This window comes from Aquarana catesbeiana, linkage group LG01 (assembly GCF_042186555.1).
Source record: "Aquarana catesbeiana isolate 2022-GZ linkage group LG01, ASM4218655v1, whole genome shotgun sequence".
Taxonomy (NCBI): domain Eukaryota; kingdom Metazoa; phylum Chordata; class Amphibia; order Anura; family Ranidae; genus Aquarana; species Aquarana catesbeiana.
The window spans coordinates 218060687-218080161 of NC_133324.1; the positions used below are offsets into that span (position 1 = coordinate 218060687).

The window sequence follows — 19475 nt, forward strand, 5'->3', positions numbered from 1 at the left end:
TGGCCCGGTGGCGGGGGAAGGAGCAGGGGGGCCAACTTCCTCCTGAGTTTGCTGTGGTCAAAATCAGGTACCCCCCCCCGAAAGGTGCCAAATGTAGCAGAGCTGGTGCAAGGATTTTTGACGCCATAGGCGAAACCTAATTTTTCGCCCCCCTTTTGGCTCCACCCCCTTTGCCCTGCCCATGTATGCCCCGCCTTTTTAATGAAGCGCCCATTAAATGCAGCCCACCAGTGCCATCAATGAATGTTTACGTGCTTCCATTTATTCGGGAGTCGGGACACAGGCACAGTCCTCCGTCGCCGCTTTGCCTCTGCCACTATGGGCGAATGGAGCGGCAGCTGCCTGCTGATACTGAGACTTAGTTGCTTGCTGCAGAGAGAAGAGAGTAGGAACACCAGTGGCCAGGCGCCCTAGGCAGCAGTGCGCCTGCCTAATTTGCCTAGTGGTCGCACAGGCTCTGCACTTTATGGCAAATTACTGCAGAAAACCAGTTGTGGTTGTACAGGTCAATGTTTTTTATCTTCATGCATTCTATACCTTTATCCCCCCCTAATAATTTCCTGAGCCGGTTCCCGATCAAGCTATGTGCACAAGCACAGCGACTCTCCCAGGTCTCTTCCTCCTCACTGGCTGAGACAGCAGCCATTGGCTCCCGCTACTGTCAATCACAGCCTGTGAGCCAATGAGGAGAGAGCAGGGGTGGGGCTGAGGGGTGTGAATGGACACACAGAGCAGTGGTTCAGGGGCGATCCTGCTTGCTATTGGGGGGGGGCACTGGGCAGGAGGGAGGAGCCAGAAGCGCCAATGAGGGACCCCAGAGGAGGAAGGTTAGGGCTACTCTGTGCAAAACAACCGCATGTTTGTTATTTAAAAAAAAACTGCTTTTAATATCACTTTAAAGTGGTTGTAAAGGGCGGGTTTTTTATTTATCATAATGCATTCAGATAAAAAAACCTTCTGTGTGCAGCAGCCCCCCCCCCCCCCAGACCTGGTTCACACCTATGCATAACCCTGGTATTTTTGGGAACGGCGTGCGTTTCTCTTTGAGATAAAAGTGGTCTCCGCAAGATCACTTTTATTGGGGGCGGAAGAGGTGCCCCCCCCCATTGTGCTCCGGCCGCTTACTGGACCCGCCGGTAGCGGCGGAGATGATCATGTCCTCTCCCATGCTTGGTAGACTGCTGACTGAGGGGAAGATGGCCCCTGCTCAGCTCCATAGCATGGGAGGGGGGAAGAGACTTTTTGACCCCAGATCTCATATTTAAGAGGTCCTGTCATGCTTTTTTTTTCTAATACAAGGGATGTTAACATTCCTTGTAAGAGGAATAAAAGTGACCCAAATGTTTTTTTTTTTTTTTAAACTGTGTCAAAATAAAAAACTAAAAGTAAAATAAATAAGAAAAAAAATTATAATTTTTTTAAAGTGCCCCGTCCCGACGAGCTTGCATGCAGAAGTGAACACATACGTGAGTAGCGCCTGCCTATGAAAACAGTGTTTAAACCACACATGTGAGGTATCGCCGTGATCTGTAGAGCAAGAGCAATAATTCTAGCCCTGGACCCCCTCTGTAACTCAAAACTGGTAACCTGTACAAATTTTTAAACATTGCTTATGGAGATTTTTAAGGGGAAAAGTTTGTCGCCATTCCACGAGCGGGCACAATTTTGAAGCGTGACATGTTGGGTATCAATTTACTCGGGGTAACATTATCTTTCACAATATAAAAAAAAATGGGCTAACTTTACTGATGTCTTATTTTTTCTTTGTCAAAAGAAGTTTATTGAGTATAGAATGTTATAAAGATACATAAAGTAAGTTTAGAAGGATCTATAAAGTAAGCTCATTGTTTTACAGTAGGGTTTATATAGGTAAATATCATGAAATTTCAAATATTAAACATTGGGTTCACGTAAACCTAAATTAAAGATATATATAATTTCCTTAGTTACTTTTGTAGGTATTTAAATGATTTATACCTACTATACATATTGTTTACAAGTAGAGTGTATATAGGTCAAATAAATTCTGATAATGAGCTTTAATCGTAAGGTGGAGAAAAGGAAAGAGAAAGAAGAAAAAGGGTTGAAAGGTAGAGGTATGGTCCACAAGGTTGTCCCGCTCGTCAGCTTATTATTCTTTTTAGTTCTCTTTGAAGCCTTAGAATGGGTGTCTCTGTAAGTCGTTTAATCTGTTACCATGGCAACAGGACAGAGTCATTGAAGTTTGACAGGAACTGTTGTTTTATCCAAGGATGCCAAAGTTTTTCAAATTTTGGAATTTGATTTTGATCGATGGCTACCATCTTAGCATGGGACATTGTATTATTCATTCTGTGAATTGTTTCTGCTAGTACCAATGTAGGAGATTTCCATGCCTTGGCCACTGTTTGTTTTGCAGCCGTTATTAGTTGGATCATAAGTTTGAATTGAGAGAGTGTTAACCATTCCGGTTTTAGATTAAGTAAAGTTAAATATGGATCTGGTTGTATTATTTTTTTAAATATTTTAGATGCAATCACGAAGACTTCCTTCCAGAAGGTTTGGATTACTGGGCACGCCCACCATATGTGTAAATATGTGCCTATTTTTGGGCATCCTCGAAAACAAAGAGCTGAGGTATTAGGTGAATATTTTGCCACTCTAGCGGGTACAAGATACCAGCGAGTTAGGACTTTATAATTTGTCTCCAGTGCTAAGATGTTGGGTGAAGATGACTTAGATGTGAGCCATATGTTAGACCAGTCCATGTCTTCTAAAGTTCGTCCCAGGTCCTCCTCCCACCTCTGAACGTAAGAGGGTCTATTAAGATTTGCTACTCCATATAATTGATTATAAAGTGATGAAATTGTACCTTTAGCAAATGGATCTTTTGTACAGATTGATTCAAAAATGGATAATTGGGATAATGGTGTATCCCCCTTTAGGAATGGTGTATAGAAATTTTTGATTTGGAGATATCTAAATATCTCAGAGTTTGGTAGATCATATTTTTCTCTAAGCGATGGGAATGAAAGGAATGATTTAGATGCTATGAAGTCATTTAGTGTCTGAATGCCTGATGTTGTCCAAGCTTTAAAAGAATTTGGGTAGATCCATGCCGGATAAAAGGCCAGATTTCTGATAAAAGAAAGGAGAGGATTGTGTGGAGATTGTAACTGATATTTGGTTTTTAGTTTATCCCAGAGAGATAAGAAGTGTTTAGTTATGGGATTATGAATTTTAAAGCGGTCTTTAGGATCAAGCCATAATAAATTTGATATTAATAGAGGGTCATTTTCTGAAGCCTCTATAAATACCCATAATGGGATTTCCTGTTTTGCATGGTATTTGGACAGACTGGCCAAATGTGCTGCTCTGTAGTAGTTAGTAAAATTAGGGTATCCCAGGCCTCCTTTATTTATGGGAAGATGTAGTGTGTGTATAGGTATACGTGGTTTAGAAGAGCCCCATATAAAGGAAGTTGCTCTTTTTTGTACTATTCTCAAAAAATAGGAAGGAATTGGAATAGGGAGGACTCTGAATAGATAAAGCAATTTGGGTAGAATAGTCATTTTGATTGCATTAATCTTCCCTATCCAGGATAAAGGAAGTTGCGACCATTGTTTTATTAGATTTGTGATCTGTCTTAATACAGGAGGATAATTGGTTGAGAATAAGTCAGAATGAGATGCTGTTAAATGAATTCCAAGATATGGGATTGATTTTTCTGCCCATGTGAATGGGAGTGCAGCCCTAGCCGGGATCAATTCCATGTTTGTGAGTGAAATATTAAGCACTAGGCATTTCTTACGATTAATCATAAGGCCGGATAGGGCTGCAAACCCATCAAGAGCTGGTATTAAGTTAGGACCAGAGACCTGTGGTGATGATAGGAAAAGTAATATATCGTCTGCAAATATACATAATTTGTGTGTAATACCTCCTACTTCAATGCCAGTTATAGTTTGGTTTGTTCTGATGTATTGGGCCATGGGTTCGAGTATAAGGGCAAATAATAAGGGAGATAATGGGCAACCCTGTCGGGTACCTCTTTCGATATTAAAGGCTTCAGATTTGTATCCAGCATATTTTATATAGGCTTTGGGTTTATTATATAATGCTTTGATCCATGTTAAAAAGTGGGGTCCAAAACCCCATTTTTGTAATGAATATTGCATATATTGCCAGGATACTGTGTCAAATGCCCTCTTAATATCGAGAGATAGAAAACATAAAGGGATTTTCCGTTTTTTAGCAATATGTGCCAATAACACTGCCCTGCGTATATTATCGCCTGCCTGTCTATTTGGCATGAAGCCTACTTGATCTCTATGTATTAATTTTCCTATAATGCTATTGAGGCGTTTTGCTATTATTTTTGCTAATAATTTAATATCGAGGTTTAACAGAGAGATAGGCCGATAATTCACACAGGAAGTATCATCAGAAAGGGGTTTTGGGATCATACAAACAATTGCCATTAGTGTTTCTTGCCGAAAAGAATGTCCATCTAGAAGTTTGTTAAAAGTTTCAGTGAGAATGGGAGAGAGTATTTCTGAGAATGTTTTATAGTATAAAGCCGAGTAGCCGTCTGGGCCTGGTCTTTTGTTAAGTTTTAGGTCTTTTATGGCGTTAGCAACTTCATCTATAGTTATAGGCTCATCCAAACTGCTTTTTTGATTCTGAGATAACTCAGGTAAGGTTATTTTTGAGAAGAAGGATTCAGCCTCTGTAGGATTAAATTCATTGTTTGTCTTGTATAAAGTTGCGAGATGTGAGTGAAATTTATGGACTATTTTAACTGGATTACAAGTGTAAACATTTTTTGATAATTTCAAACGTATTGGTTTGAAAGATTTGTTAGTTGAATTTAATGCCCGAGCCAAATATGTACCTGGTTTGTTTGTATTCATGTAGAAATTGTGTTTGGAGCGTTTGAGGGATTTATCAACTGACTCAGTGAGAAATAGATCGTATTCCAATCTAGATTTTTCCAGATGAGATTTTGTACTCTGAGATGGATTATCTTGAAATGATATGTAGGCTGCATTAAAATTGAGTTCTAGTTTTTTTGCTAGATTTTTGCGTTCCCGTTTAAATAGTGCCATTTGTCTTTGTATTGTACCACGCAAGACAGGCTTATGAGCTTCCCACAGTGTTATTGGGGAGATGTCTGTTGTATTATTAATTGATATGTATTCCTTTAAAGCTTGTTCAATGGCCATCTGATGTAGTGGGTGTTTAAGCACTATGTCCGGTAAGTACCACGTTGGGTCATACGCTTTTGGTATGGCTGAGGCTATAGTAGTGTATACTGCATTATGGTCAGACCACGGAATCGGAATTATATCTGATGCAATAATTTCTGGTATCATTCCTATTGTTAGAAAAATATGATCTATTCTGGTGAAGGTTTGATGAGGGTGCGAGAAATAAGTGAATTTCTTTTTCATTGGGTTACTTTCTCTCCATGAATCTACCAGATTGTATTTGGAAAGAAGTTGAGAAAAAGGTAATCTAGAGGTTATTTTGGATGGTGTAAAAGGTGATTTATCTAGAAATGGGAGGAGGACCTGGTTCGAATCCCCACACATTATCACTGTTCCTATTTTGTGTGTATTAATCACTTGTAATATATGTGAGAGGAATGGTGTAGGTTGTTTGTTAGGAGCGTAGTAGGAAATCACCGTGATTGCTGTATCCATTATATAACCCATGAGTATCAGGTATCTACCTTCTGGGTCTTTAATTTCTGATGATAAGGTGAATGGTGTGGATCGGTGAAATGCAATTAGAGTTCCCCTTTGCTTGGTACAGGCAGAAGCCGTGTAAATTTGTTGATAAAAAGGAGAAATATATTTTGGAGTAGAATCTTTGGTGAAGTGTGTTTCTTGGAGGCATACTATGTGAGCCTTTTTGTTATGGAAAGTACGGAAGGCTTTGGTCCTTTTTTGAGGGACATTTATTCCCTGAACATTCAGGGAAAGTATATTCAGTGGTGCCATGGCAATAGATCAAATAGTTTTGACTTACTTTTTGTTATGCAGAGCTGACTGCGCAGATCAACCTGTGTGGACTGAAGAGATGAATAGATAGAAAAGAAACCAGTGAATTCTGGAGTAAAGAGTAAACAAAAAACATATGAGATTAGATGATACATTGTATAAATTATTTTTTGCAAGTAATCACAATTTACCCGTGAAAGAGAATAAATATCTCTCTCAGGGGAATAAGTGCCTTCGTCACACTCCCACATAATATGGTTGGGAGAATGAGGAGGGCTAATGGGGGTACACGGATCTTCTGCTTACAGGAGAGAAGTGCTATGTCAAAAGACATCAAAATGATGTTTCATTAATTGGAGTGCAGAATATAGTTTTTGTTGAAATTATTTATTCCAGGGTGGTTGTATATGGTTAGTCTTGCCCTAGGCTAAATAATTCCGTTAGAAAGGTACTGTTAATAACTTTGGTATTGATGAAGATAGTTTGAATTATTTTGGGATTTTAACCCTTTTAGAGTAAACAATTACATATTTTATTCATATGTAACTGTTTAGATATGTTAACTCATAAAATTGAGGTTGTATTGCTTCAGATTAGAATAAACAAAAACATAATTCTAGGAACTAGTTAGGTAATAATATATTTGTTCTAAGAAAAGAAAGAAAAAGCTTCCATTACTTCTGGATTATTGAACATATTTGTCCTAAAAAGTAATAAATCTATTGTTATTACCTGATAATATATAACTGAACAAGAATTTCCTTATTTCACTTATATATTCTAAGGCTATATGAATCAGAAGTAATAAGAAATATAACTGGAATGTAACATGATCCCACACAGTGTGTGACTATCAGAATGCAGTTACATTCAGTTATAAATACAGGTTTTTTATAGAGAACCATCTCTTAGTATAATAAATGAAGAGATATCAGGAATTAGGATGTCAGTCCATTGAATCTTCTTGGTCCATAGATGATGTGGCATAACGGCCTCTTTTGTGAGAATGATGATTCCCACTTTGTTCTGAAATTTTCTGGGTGCTGCCTGAAGGTGAAGATGATGCCATTCTTCTGCGTGTGGGAGTGTTGCTGTTTGTGGGTTCTGTCAGATTTAATTTTAAAAGGGTTTGTTGTAGTTCATCTGCTGATTTGCTTCTGTAAATTGTACCTTGGTAGTTAAATCTGACTGAAAAGGGGAAGCCCCATTGATACATAATGTTGTGGCGTTGCAGTTCCATTAGTTGGGGTTTCATGGATCGTCTTTTAGTAATAGTAAGTTGGGATAGGTCAGCAAAAATTTGATAATTGTGTCCTTGAAAATTAAGTTCCTTTTTTTCTCTTGCAGCAATTAGTATTTGTTCTTTCGTTCTGTAATAATGAAATTTTGTGATTATATCACGTGGGGGTCCATCTTTCTTTTTGGCTGTGAGGGCTCTGTGTACTCTGTCCAGTTCTAAACGTTCAATAGGGATATCTGGCTTTAGTTCTTGTAATAGAGCAGTAATAGTAGATTGCAGGTCTGTCACAGTTTCAGGTATTCCCCTTATGCGCAAGTTTGAACGTCTGGCTCTATTTTCGTAATCTTCAAGATTAGTTTGAAGTATTAAATTCTCTTCTTTTAATTGTTCCAATTCTGTTATATTTTCTTGGGTTGTAATTTCAATTTCATCCATTTTTATTTCTAAGGCTGCGGTGCGGTTTCCCAGCTCTCTTATTTCTTTGGTTAGGCTTTTTGTTATTTGGTCTGAGGTTTGTTTTAAAGCCTTATGAAGCATCTTTTCAAATTGTAATAATATTACTGGGGATACTGAGGAGGCTTGTGGAGAAGTTTGTGAGAGGATTTGTTCTGTATCTGACTCAAATGGAGAGTCTTGCTGTGACATTTTCTGTCTGTGAGAGCGCCCTGATGCTGTATCTTGTGAGGTGACTGGAGCTGCTTCAGCTGCAGTGAGTGCCTGTGAGCTCTTTGTGAGGTGATTTTTATTTCTGCCACGGTTTCCTCCCAGTACCATATTTCCTGCCCAAACTTTCACAGTTTGTTCCCTGGGGCAAAAAGGTTCAAATGGATACCTTTTGAGCCTGCAAGCTCCGCTTTGTCCTTCTCTTCTCTCCTCAGCGGTGTGGAGCTCTAACAATGCATGTCTGCTCCGCTAGGCTCCGCCTCCTGCCCCTTGATGTCTTATTTTTTAATTAAAAAAATATATTTTTTTTTCCCAAAAAAGTGCGCTTGTAAGACCACTGCGCAAATACTGTGTGACAGAAAGTATTGCAACGACCGCCATTTTATTCTCTAGGGTGTTAGAAAAAAAATATATAATGTTTGGGGGTTCTAAGTAATTTTCTAAAAAAAAAAAAAAAAAAGATTTTTGTAAACAAGTGTAAAAAAGAGGCTTGGGGCTAAAGTGGTTAAACAAACAAAAAACAAGGCTTTAATATCACAATAGTTGCTTGCCGACCAGCCGCCACAGTTATACTGCAGCAGAATGACAGCAGAATGGCTCGGCTGCGTAAATCGCCATACCGATACAGCGGTCCTTTTAAAGACTATAGCAAGCGCGCACGCGCGACATGTTGCTGAAGCCGATACATGTGGCTGGCAGCCGCCTGCGATCGCTCCACAGAGAGTTAGAACGGGGATCTGTCAATGTAAACAAACAGATCCCCGCTCTGTCAGGGAAGTAGAGAGAGATCTGCTGTTCCTAGTGATCAGGAACAGTGATCTCTCTGTACTCCCAGTCAGTACACTGCCCCCACAGTTAGAAACACCTCATCCCAGGCAACAAATTTAACCCCTTAATCGCCCCCTAGTGTTAACCCCTTTCTTGTCAGTGTCATTTATACAGTAATCAGTGACTATTTTTAGCTCTGATCGCTCTATAGATGTCAATGGTCCCAAAAAAGTGTCAAAAGTGTCCGATCTGTCCGCTGCAATGTCGCAGTCCCGCTAAAAATAGCTGATCACCAGCATTACTAGTAAAAAGAAAAAAATGTATAATAAAAATGCCATAAATATATTACCTATTTTGTAGACGCTATAACTTTTGTGCAAACCAATCAATATACACTTATTGCGATTTTTTTTTACCAAAGATATGTAGAATACTTATAGGCCTAAACTGATGAAGACATTTGGTTTTTTTTTTTATTTATTTTTGTGGATATTTACTATAGCAAAAAGTAAAATATATATATTTTTTTCAAAATTGTCGCTCTTTTTTTGTTTATAGCGCAAGAAATAAAAACTGCAGAGGCGATCAAATACCATCAAAAGAAAGCTCTATTTGTAGGGGAAAAAAGAACGTCAATTTTGTTTGGGTACAGTGTAGCACGACCGCACAACTGTCAGTTAAAACAACCTAGTGCCGTATCGGAAAAAATGGACTGGTCATTAACCACTTGCCGCCTGGACGTCATATGATGTGATCAGGATAACAAGCCGCTGCATTGTTGCAGCCTGTCAGTCTGACACACCGCAACTCAGATCTAGGTAAAGAGTCTCTGACTGAGATTCTTTACCATGTGATCAGCCGTGTCCGATCGGCTTTTCCTCACTCGTGTCTGACAGACGCGAGTAGAGGAGAGCCGATCGGCTGCTCTCCTGACAGGGGGGATCTGTGCTGATTGTTTATACTAACAATCCTATCCTATCCAGTGCCTCCTAATCAGTGATGCCCATCAGTGCCATCAATCAGTGTCAATCAGTGCCACTCATCAGTGTCCATTCATGCCCATCAATCAGTGCCCATCTGTGCCACCCATAAGTACCCATCAGTGCAGCCTTTCAGTGTCCATCAGTGCCACCTATGAGTACCCAACTGTGCTGCCTATGAGTGCCCACCAGTGCTGCATATATGTGCCACCTATCAGTGCCCATCAGTGTCACATATCAGTGCCACCTCATCCGTGCTCATCAGTGCCACCTTATCAGTGCCCGTCAGTGCAGCCTTATCAATGCCCATCAGTGAAGGAGAAAACATACTTATTTACAAAATTTTATAACAAAAACAAAGAAAAACTTTTTATTTTTCGAAATTTTCTGTCTTTTTTTGTATTTGGTATCGCAGAGGTGATCAAATACCTCCCAAGGAAAGCTCTATTTGTGGGAACAAAATGATAATTTTTTTTTGGGTACAGTGTAGCATGACCGTGCAATTGTCATTTAACCACTTGCCGACCGCTGCACGCCGATATACGTCGGCACAATGGAAACGGTGGACAAATGGGCGTATCTGTACGTTCCCGTCCCCTTTAATTGGCGGGATTGCGCCTGCCACGTATAGCGTGACCGTGCCCGCGGGACTGGTGGACTTGACGTGTCACCGAGCTGCACAACGGGGAAGTGCCTATGTAAGCAAGGCATTTCCCCTGTTCTGCCTTGTGACATGACAGAGATCACCGCTCCTTGTCATCGGGAGCAGTGATCGCTGTCATGTGTGTTGTAGCCCCTCCCCCTCATACTTAGAATCACTCCCTAGGACACACTTAACCCCTTCATCGCCTCCTAGTGGTTAACCCCTTCCCTGCCAGTGTCATTTACATAGTAATTAATGCATTTTTATAGCACTGATCGCTGTATAAATGACAATGGTCCCAAAATAGTGTCAAAAGTGTCCGCCATAATGTCGCAGTCCCGATAAAAATCACAGATCGCCGACATTACTACTAAAAAAAAAAAAAAAAAATAGAAATAAAAATGTCATAAATCTATCCCCTATTTTGTAGACGCTATAACTTTTGCGCAAACCAATCAATATACACTTATTGCGATTTTTTTTACCAAAAATATGTAGAAGAATACATAAACTGAGGAAAAAAATTGTTTTTTTATATATTTTTGGGGGACATTTTATTATAGCAAAAGGTAAAAAATAATGCGTTTTTTCAAACTTGTCGCTCTTTTTTTGTTTATAGCACAAAAAATAAAAACCACAGAGGTGATCCAATACCACCAAAAGAAAGCTCTATTTGTGGGGAAAAAAGGGCATCAATTTTGTTTTGGTGCAAAGTCGCACGACTGCGCAATTGTCAGTTAAAGCGACACAGTACCGAATCGCAAAAAGTGCTCTAGTCAGGAAGGGGGTAAAAATCTTCCGGGGCTGAACTGGTTAAACGGTGACAGCGCTCAAAGCTGGCCTGGGCAGGAAGGGGGTAACGTGCCCGGTATTTAGGTGGTTTAGGGTGTAAAACGTTCCGGAGCTGAAGTGGTTAATGACAAGGAGATACTTTTTCTCGCCACTGTATATGAGCACTTCCTCCAGCTATGTCCCCAAAGCTTCCTCTACATATGTTTGCGTCCCCAACTTATCCTTCTCTCCTCGCAACAACAACATACTAGCTGCTGCGGCCACGCCCCCTCGGGAGACGCCGGGCCAGCTGACGTCAGCACGTGTTCGGTGTGTGTTTCTCCCAGAAGTGTGCGGCGGGGATTGGCGGGAGGTCAGAGGATCAGGTGAAGTAAGTTGCTCTGTGGTAATGTCTAGTCTCTGGGGGGGGGAGGGGGTGTCATTTCTGGGACGTAGAAGTCCGCTCCAGCTGGGCAGCCACAGGTTGGTGGGATGTGAGCGCACACAGTGCAGTGCACAGAGCCGGGTGTCAGTGTGAGGCAGCCTCCAATCACAGAGCATTCCTCACTTCCTCGTCCAATGTAGTGCAGGCACGGGGGGGGGGGAGGAGGGGGGAGTGTGAGGAAGGAGAGGAGGCAATCACAGGAGGAGGAAGGAGTGTGAGTGTCCATCACCTAGGCTGTCCTCCTCCACCCACTGCCTGCATCCTCCCCTCTCCTCCTCCCTCCTCTGGGTTGGCACTGACACTTGGTGTGAGGGGCTGGCCACAGCACTTCGGTATAACCCCCTTTTTTGTGTCTTTGTCCACAGCAGCGGGTGACCATGGCAGAGCAGCCAGTGTGTGCAGCACAGGTGAACAGCTGCCCTGGCATCCAGAACAACAGCTGCAGCGCTGCCCTGGGAGGCTGTGGTGGCAACAGCAGCAGCAGTGTACCCGTCCTTTTCTGCTTCTCAGTGTTTGCCCGGCCTTCTTCTGTGCCCCACGGCGTGGGCTATGAAGTCCTAATCCAGAAGTTCCTCAGTCTGTACGGGGATCAGATCGACATGCATCGGAAGTTTGTGGTGCAGCTCTTCGCTGAAGAATGGGGACAGTACATTGACCTACCTAAGGGCTTTGTGGTCAGTGACCGGTGTAAAGTCCGCCTGGTGCCCCTACAAATTCAGGTCAGTGCCAATATCATCGGTTCAACATTGCAAGCATGTGCAAATAGTTCTCATCCATCATAGTGGAAGAAATAGAACGCTGAATAGCCACACTTTTTTGGAGTGCGGCTATCCAGCGTTCTAGTTCTTCCATTACCTCTGTTGCAAACAGAGCCAGCACCCTGCCTGATTGCGGAGACAGCTGTTCTTAGGAGAGGTGATTACTTTGGAGCGGTGCACTCCCATGTCTTATCCATCATAGATATTGCTTTAGGATGAAACTCACCGTCCATCTGAAACTGATATTTCAGTTATGGGTGGGTGCTGGTAGATTCAATTGTCTGTTGGGAGACTTCAGCAGCAAGATCCCCCTCACTGTCCCTGAGTCCACCTACTTGCCATAAGGAGGGGGTTTCATGCCCCCTGTTTTTTAATTATGCGTCCTGTTAATATAATATGGTTACTATAGTAGGGATGGTGAGAGGCCAGCCACAGCAGCAGGATACATGGGATTCTGATGTCAGCAGGAACACAATCATCAACTCCCATATGGAGATCTTTTTCTCTCTGAAGATCTCAAGGGATAGTACTGAAGCAACAAGGTTATCCACTCCCTTAGGGTCCATCCATAGCTAACTCATCTGTGTTTGGTGGAAGGAATGACTACAAGGTAGCTCAGATCCCCAGAGTCCATTCATTACTAGCTCATCCGTTTTGGGTGGAATGAATGACTACAAGGTTATTTATTCCCCCTGGTCCATCCATAACTAACTCATCAGTTTTGGATGGAATGCATGACTACAAGGTTATTCATTCCCCTGGTCCATCCATAACTAACTCATCAGTTTTGGATGGAATGAATGACTACAAGGTTATTTATTCCCTCTGGTCCAACCATTACTAACTCATCTGTTTTTGGTTGAATGACTACAACGAGCAGCCTAAGTCATTCAATGTTTAGGCAGTTAATGTGCCAATATTCACTTTCATTAGCAATTAGTGTTGTCATTGAGGTCTTTCATCTTTAGGACTAAAATACAGGATGCATCAATATTGTGTAAAAGTAGCCCAGCTTGTTTCCTTGGTAGCTAAGGCACCAATGATTAATGCTCTTTCAGCGCTGCCTGCTTAAAAAAAAAAAAATATGTGGATGCTGCTGCCCTGAATAATTCTCAGCGGATGTCTCCAGAAGGTAATAAGACAGAAGAGCTGCTTCGATAATGGAATAGGTAGAAGGGATCATCAGGAAATGACCAGCTCAAATGATAAAGTGGACCTGTACATGATTTACTGTAATTTTAATAAATGGATTGTGCAGAGAAGTTCTGCAACCTGCGGTGTATTTAAAACCACAAAAGAGCTATTAAACCCTCTTTAACATTGCATGCATTAAGCTGTTATTTTCCTTTTGGATGAGTTTATTAGGATAAGAGCTTTTCAGATAGTGAAAAATGAGCAGCAATCATTCAAAGAAATCTGGTTATGGGTTTTGGAACATACTTTAGCTTTTCATCACTGTGTCAGAGCAAAAAAGGGACTCAAAACATGTAAAACAGCACATTTCCCCCAATCTGTCAAATTTCTTCTGCTGATTACTTGGGGAAAGAACATACTTCTAGAATGAAAGTTAAAAATCTGCTTTGACATATTGCATTAAAAAAAAAAAAATAAATGTTATAGGTTTTATCCCTCAGACCTTTTACCATGTTTGCTGCCCATCTCTGGACTTGTTCTATCCTATCAGGAGAGAATTCAGGAACTTAATATGTACAGTCTGGAGGAAAGTAGGGAGAAGGGAGACGCAATGGAAACCTTTTATATACATCAAGGTGGTGAATAAGGTTCGGGGGGCAGTATTTTCAATATGAAACCAAGAACACCGGGACAAGACTTCAAACTAGCAGGAAGAAAGTTCAAAAATGATCTTAGAAAGTATTATTTTACTGAAAGAGTAGTTGATGCTTGGAATATACTTCCAGCAGAGGTAGTGGATTCAAACATGCGCGGGACAAACCTAGATCTATACTCCAAAAAAATATAAATCTATGTTAATCCTTCTTCTTTTATTTTTTTTTTTCTTAACACTACTGTGCAAAAGTTTTAGGCAGGTTTGAAAAAAATGCTGTAAATTAAGAATGCTTTCAGAAATAGAAGTGTTAATAGTTTATTTTAATCAATTAACAAAATGGAAAGTAAATGAACAGAAGAGAAATCCAAATGAAATCAGTATTCGGTGTGGCCACCCTTTCCCTTTTAAAACGGCATCAATTCTTGTAGGTACATTTGCACACAGTTTTTGAAGGAACTCTGCAAGTAGGGTGTTTCAAACATCGTGGAGAACTAAGCAAAGATCTCATGTGGATGTAGGCTGCCTCAAATCCTTCTGTTTCTTCATTGTAATCACAGACAGACTCGATAAGATCAGGGCTCTGTGGGGACCAAAACATCAATTCCAGGACTCCTTGTTCTTCTTTACACTAAAGATAGTTCTTATTGACATTGGCTGTATGTTTGGGGGTCATTGTTCTTCTGCAGGATAAATTTTAGGGCAAATGATATGCCTCCTTGATGGTATGGCATGATGGATAAGTATCTACCTGTACTGATCAGCATTGAGGACACCATTCATTCTGACCAAATCTCATACTCCATTTGCAGAAATGCAGCCCCAGACTTGCAAGGAACCTCCACCATGCTTCACTATTACCTGCAGGCACTCCTTATTGTACCGCTCAATCTGCCTCTTGCCATAGCCAAATATTTCAAATTTTGACTCATCAGTCCAGAGCACCTGCTGCTATTTTCTGCACCCCAATTCCTATGTTTTTGTGCAGCTTAGCCTTATTGCTACATCCTATGCATGATGTAATACCTGAGATGCAGAAAAATGGCAGCAGGTGCTCTGGACAGAGTTAGAAGTTAGTACCTTCAGAGTGCCCCCTTACATCCTCCTGTAGAGTGCCCCCTTATGTTCTGCTCCTCCAGGGTGCCCTATTTAACTAGCCTACAGGGCACATTCACCCTCTTCTTACCCAGCCCTGTCACACTTTGACAATTGCGCGGTTATGCAACACTGTACCCATGAGACCTTTTTAGCAGTTTTTTTTCCACACAAATGGAGCTTTCTATTGGTATTTAATCACCACTGGGTTTTTTATTTTTTGCTAAATAAATGGGGGGAAGGGATGTTTTTTCAGTTTGTTATAAAATTTAGCAAACGGGTAATTTTTCTACTTCACTGATGAGGCAGCACTGGTAGGTGGCACAGATTGGCAGCACTGGTGGTACTAATTATCAGTGTAGATGTCCCTTTTACAGAAACTGGTTATCGGCCCTCTTCTCTCCTCACGCTGTCAACATGAGGAAAGAAAAGCTGAAAACCGGCTTCTGTTTACATTATGATCAGCTGTGATTGGACACAGCTGATCATGTGGTTAAGGCTGCCGATTGACTCTTTACCTCAATCTGTGATCAGTAGTATCCGGAGGATACTATGATCAGAGCCTGGTGGGTGTGATCATGGTAGGACGTCATATAATGGCCTCCCAGAACTGGCTGTTCGCACTGTAGCTGTCATTTGGCTATAGTGCGGTTGGCAAGTGGTTTCTTACCTCCCGGCCTGGTCACAACTCATGAGTAAGGATGAGCTCAGGCGTGTTTGCAAGCCGCATGTGCAGAGCCTTCCAGAAAGTCAGCACTGCACAGCACTGATCAGAAGCGGTGAGACATTTCTCGATCTCTACAACCGCGGATCGGGAAAATGTCTCACTGCCTGCGATTAGCGATGTGCAGTGCCGACTTCCTGGCTGGCTCTGCACGTGCGGGTTGCGAACACGCCTGAGCTCATCCCTGCTCATGAGCGGCTGCTGATGAAACACTTTAGAAAAACAAATCCTTGTCTGTGGGTCTGAACAATGCATGTGCGGTCTGGAGCCAGCTGATTAGTGAACTGGCAACCTTGGTCTGTACTTGTGCGGCATGAATGTGTGTTTAAGCCACATCCCACTGCCTGATCTGAGGCTGAGCCCAGTAGTTCTCTAATGGACTGGCTCCAGACTGCGCATGCACAGTTCAGAGTCACCAACAGATTTTTTTTTTTTTTTTTTCTACTATATTACTTCCGACCACCTGTGAGTTGTGGGGGGCCAGCCGCCAAGGGAGCCAGATGTACTATCCGCTTGCTTCCCCTTTGTTTTGCCCGCAGAAATCACAGGTGCAGTAGGGTGCAGGTAGCAGGGCCATAAATTGTTGACCCGCTCCCAGATTGGCTCCTGCTGTGTCCAATTAGCGGCCGCGATGGCCACCGGGACCTGCCGATCGTTCGGAGAGTAAACAAGGCAGACCATTGTTCTGTCAGAGTAAGAGGGAGATCTTCTGTGTCTGCTAATCAGGAACACAGATTTCTCTCTTCCTCCAGTCAGTCCACCTCCACAGTTAGAAATCACTTCCTAGGATCACACTTAGCCCTTTGATCACCCCTGGTGTTAACCCCTTCCCTGCCAGTGTCATTTATATAGTGACATTGCATTCTTTTAGCACTGATCACTGTATTGGTGTCACTGGTCCCCAAAAAGTGTCAGTGTCCAATTTGTCCGCCGCAGTTTCTCAGTCCTGCTAAAAATCACTGATGGCCGCCATTACTAGTAAAAAAATAAATAATGCCATAAAACTATCCCACAGTTTGTAGACACGATAACTTTTGTGCAAACCAATCAATATACACTTGTTTTTGGTAAAAAAAAAAAAAAAAGTAGCAGAATACGTATTGGTCTAAATTTATGAAGAAATTTTATTTATTTTTTTTCAAAATTGTTGTTTTTTTTTTTTTTTTGTTGCTGGCGCAAATAATAAAAACCGCAGAGGTGATAAAATATCACCAAAAGAAAGCTATTTGGGGGAAAAAAATGTATTCAGGTACAGCGTTGCATAACTGCGCAATTGTCAGTTAAAGCAATGCTGTGCCGTATCCGTATCGCAAAAAATTGTCTGGTCATTAAGGGGGTAAAACCTTCCGTGCCTGAAGTGGTTAATGTGTCTCCTCTCCTATTGTAGTGTTTGAGGGGGCTTAGGAAAATTCACAGCACAAAGCAAGCATAGAACGCAGGAGCGGCAGGTGGGCTGGCTGGAATGCTGAGAAGGAGCCCCAGTGCAGTGACCTCTGTTATCAAGCCAGAGAAGAGGAGGGCACGGGAAGGATCAGGGAGGCACTATGCAGTGGCTGGGGGACCAGAAGAGACAGTACCTGGCCGGAGCGGACTTCACCTCCATCATCAAGCACAGGGAGAGAAGGGGGAGCACAGGAGGGATCACAGAGGCATCTGTGCTGCGGCTGCAGGGCTAGAAGTGACAGGCTGGATCAGTGTGAGAGCAGGTGTACTCATGGTTCTTCTACTTGTTCTGCCCAAAGTAGTGCTGGAGGGAGAGCAGTATGCAGCTGCCTGGGAAACCTGCAGATTGGGCGGTATATAATGAAAAACAGCAGAGCTCTCTCCCCTTATGTCTGCTCTGTATGTTTGGCAACAGTCAGGGGTGGGCCCCCTACTGTCCCTGGGCCCTCGGGCAGCACCCGATATGCCCTTATGGTCATTTTTTATTATAGGACAGAGCAGAAAAGGCAAGTAAAGGCAAAAATAGGAGATGTTGTGGGCATCAGATATCCTTAGTGAAGTGTATGGTATTTCACAATGCAAATTTCTATTTACTTTAAAAAGAAACAATTGGTAATTTGAATCACCAATTGTTATAATAGGGCAGTCTTGCCTCCAAAGCATGCTTAACATGTCTTGTTAGTAAAACAAAACTATTAGGACAGCTGCTATGACTGACTTGTTCTTAAAGGTACATGCTTCACAGTTGTCTGCCTTATTCTTCCTTACTACTCAGGAGGTCATTGACCTAGCATGTGTGGACAAAAGTATTTCAAGTACAGCATGATGCTGCCACCACCATGTCTCACTGTGGGGATGGTGTTTTTTGGGTCATGTGTTGGGTTTGCGCCAGACATAACCTTTTCTTTAATGGCCAAAAAGTTCAATTATAGTCTCATCAGACCAGAGCACCTTCCTCCATACATTTTGGGAGTCTCCCACATGCCTTTTCACAAACTCAAAACGTGCCATTTTGTATTTTTGCTGAAAGTAATGGCTTTCTTCTGGCCACTCTGCCATAAAGCCCAACTCTATGGAGCGTACGGCTTATTGTCATCTCATGTACAGATACTGCAGTCTCTGCTGTGGATCTCTGCAGCTCCTCCAGGGTTACCTTAGGCCTCTGTGATTAATCCCCTCCTTGCCCGGTCCATTAGTTTTGGTGTGTGGCAGTCTCTTGGCAGGTTTGCTGTTGTGCCATGTTCTTTCCATTTGGTTATGATATATTTGATGGTGCTCCTAGGGATCATCAAAGATTTGGATTTTTTTTTTATAACCTAACCCAGACTTGTCCTTCTCAACAACATTGTCCCTGCTTGTTTGGGGAGTTCCTTGGTCTTCATGGCAGTGTTTGGTTAGCGGTGCCTCTTGCTTAGGTGTTGCAGCCTCTGGGGCCTTTCAAAAAGATGTGTATATGTAATGACAGATCATGTGACATTTATATTGCACACAGATGGACATCATTTCACTAATTATGTGACTTCTGAAGGTAATTGGTTGCACCGGAGCTTTTTATGGGCTTCATAACAAAGGGGCTGAATACATACGCACATGCCAATTATCATTTTTTTTTAATTTCTGAAAAATAGTTTTATTTTTATATTTTTCTAATTTGTGGTAATTTTACTTCACCAACTTAGACTATTGTGTTCTGATCTATCACATATAATTCAGATTAAAAAAAACATTGAACTAAAAGCTGTAATGTAACAAAATGGGTAAAAAGCCAAGGGGGTGGGGGGGGGGTGAATACTTTTGCAAGGCACTGTGTGTATTTTTTCTAAATATAGGTATCCTTTGAATACCAAACGTGAGGTCAGCAAAATACAGCATGCAGCAGTTTTCCACAAACATTGCAATGTAGCTCATTAGTAAAAGCAGGTAATGTTGGAAACAATGTATTTTCTGATGCCCTTGCATTGGAAAACACAGCAAAGTTAATGAGACTGCATCCAGTCCTGATGCCTATAGTGAGAAATATAGGAGGTGGCCCTTTGTGTACTTATTCCAATTGATGACTGCCTAGCTTTCTCTGGCTTTTATACCCTTAAAAGCGAAGTGCACCCAAACAGCATTGACGTTCTTTTTTCCCAGAAATAGAGCTTTCTTTTGGTGGTATTTGATCATCTCTGCAGT

General features: G+C 41.7%; 1 protein-coding gene across 2 annotated transcripts in view; it reads left to right on the forward strand.

Annotated features, from left to right (window-relative positions):
- Positions 1-11348: 11348 nt before the first annotated feature.
- ISOC1 (isochorismatase domain containing 1) overlaps positions 11349-19475 on the forward strand; it is a 72868-nt gene continuing 64741 nt past the window's right edge. Inside the window, exons 1-2 of one of the 2 annotated variants that reach the window (XM_073625093.1) lie at positions 11349-11440; positions 11860-12213. In XM_073625093.1, coding sequence (XP_073481194.1) covers positions 11872-12213 — 342 coding nt within the window. In that variant the 5' untranslated portion in view covers positions 11349-11440; positions 11860-11871. Of the gene's footprint in view, positions 11441-11659; positions 11709-11859; positions 12214-19475 lie in introns of those variants that run through there. The other variant, XM_073625101.1, reaches the window with a different exon arrangement.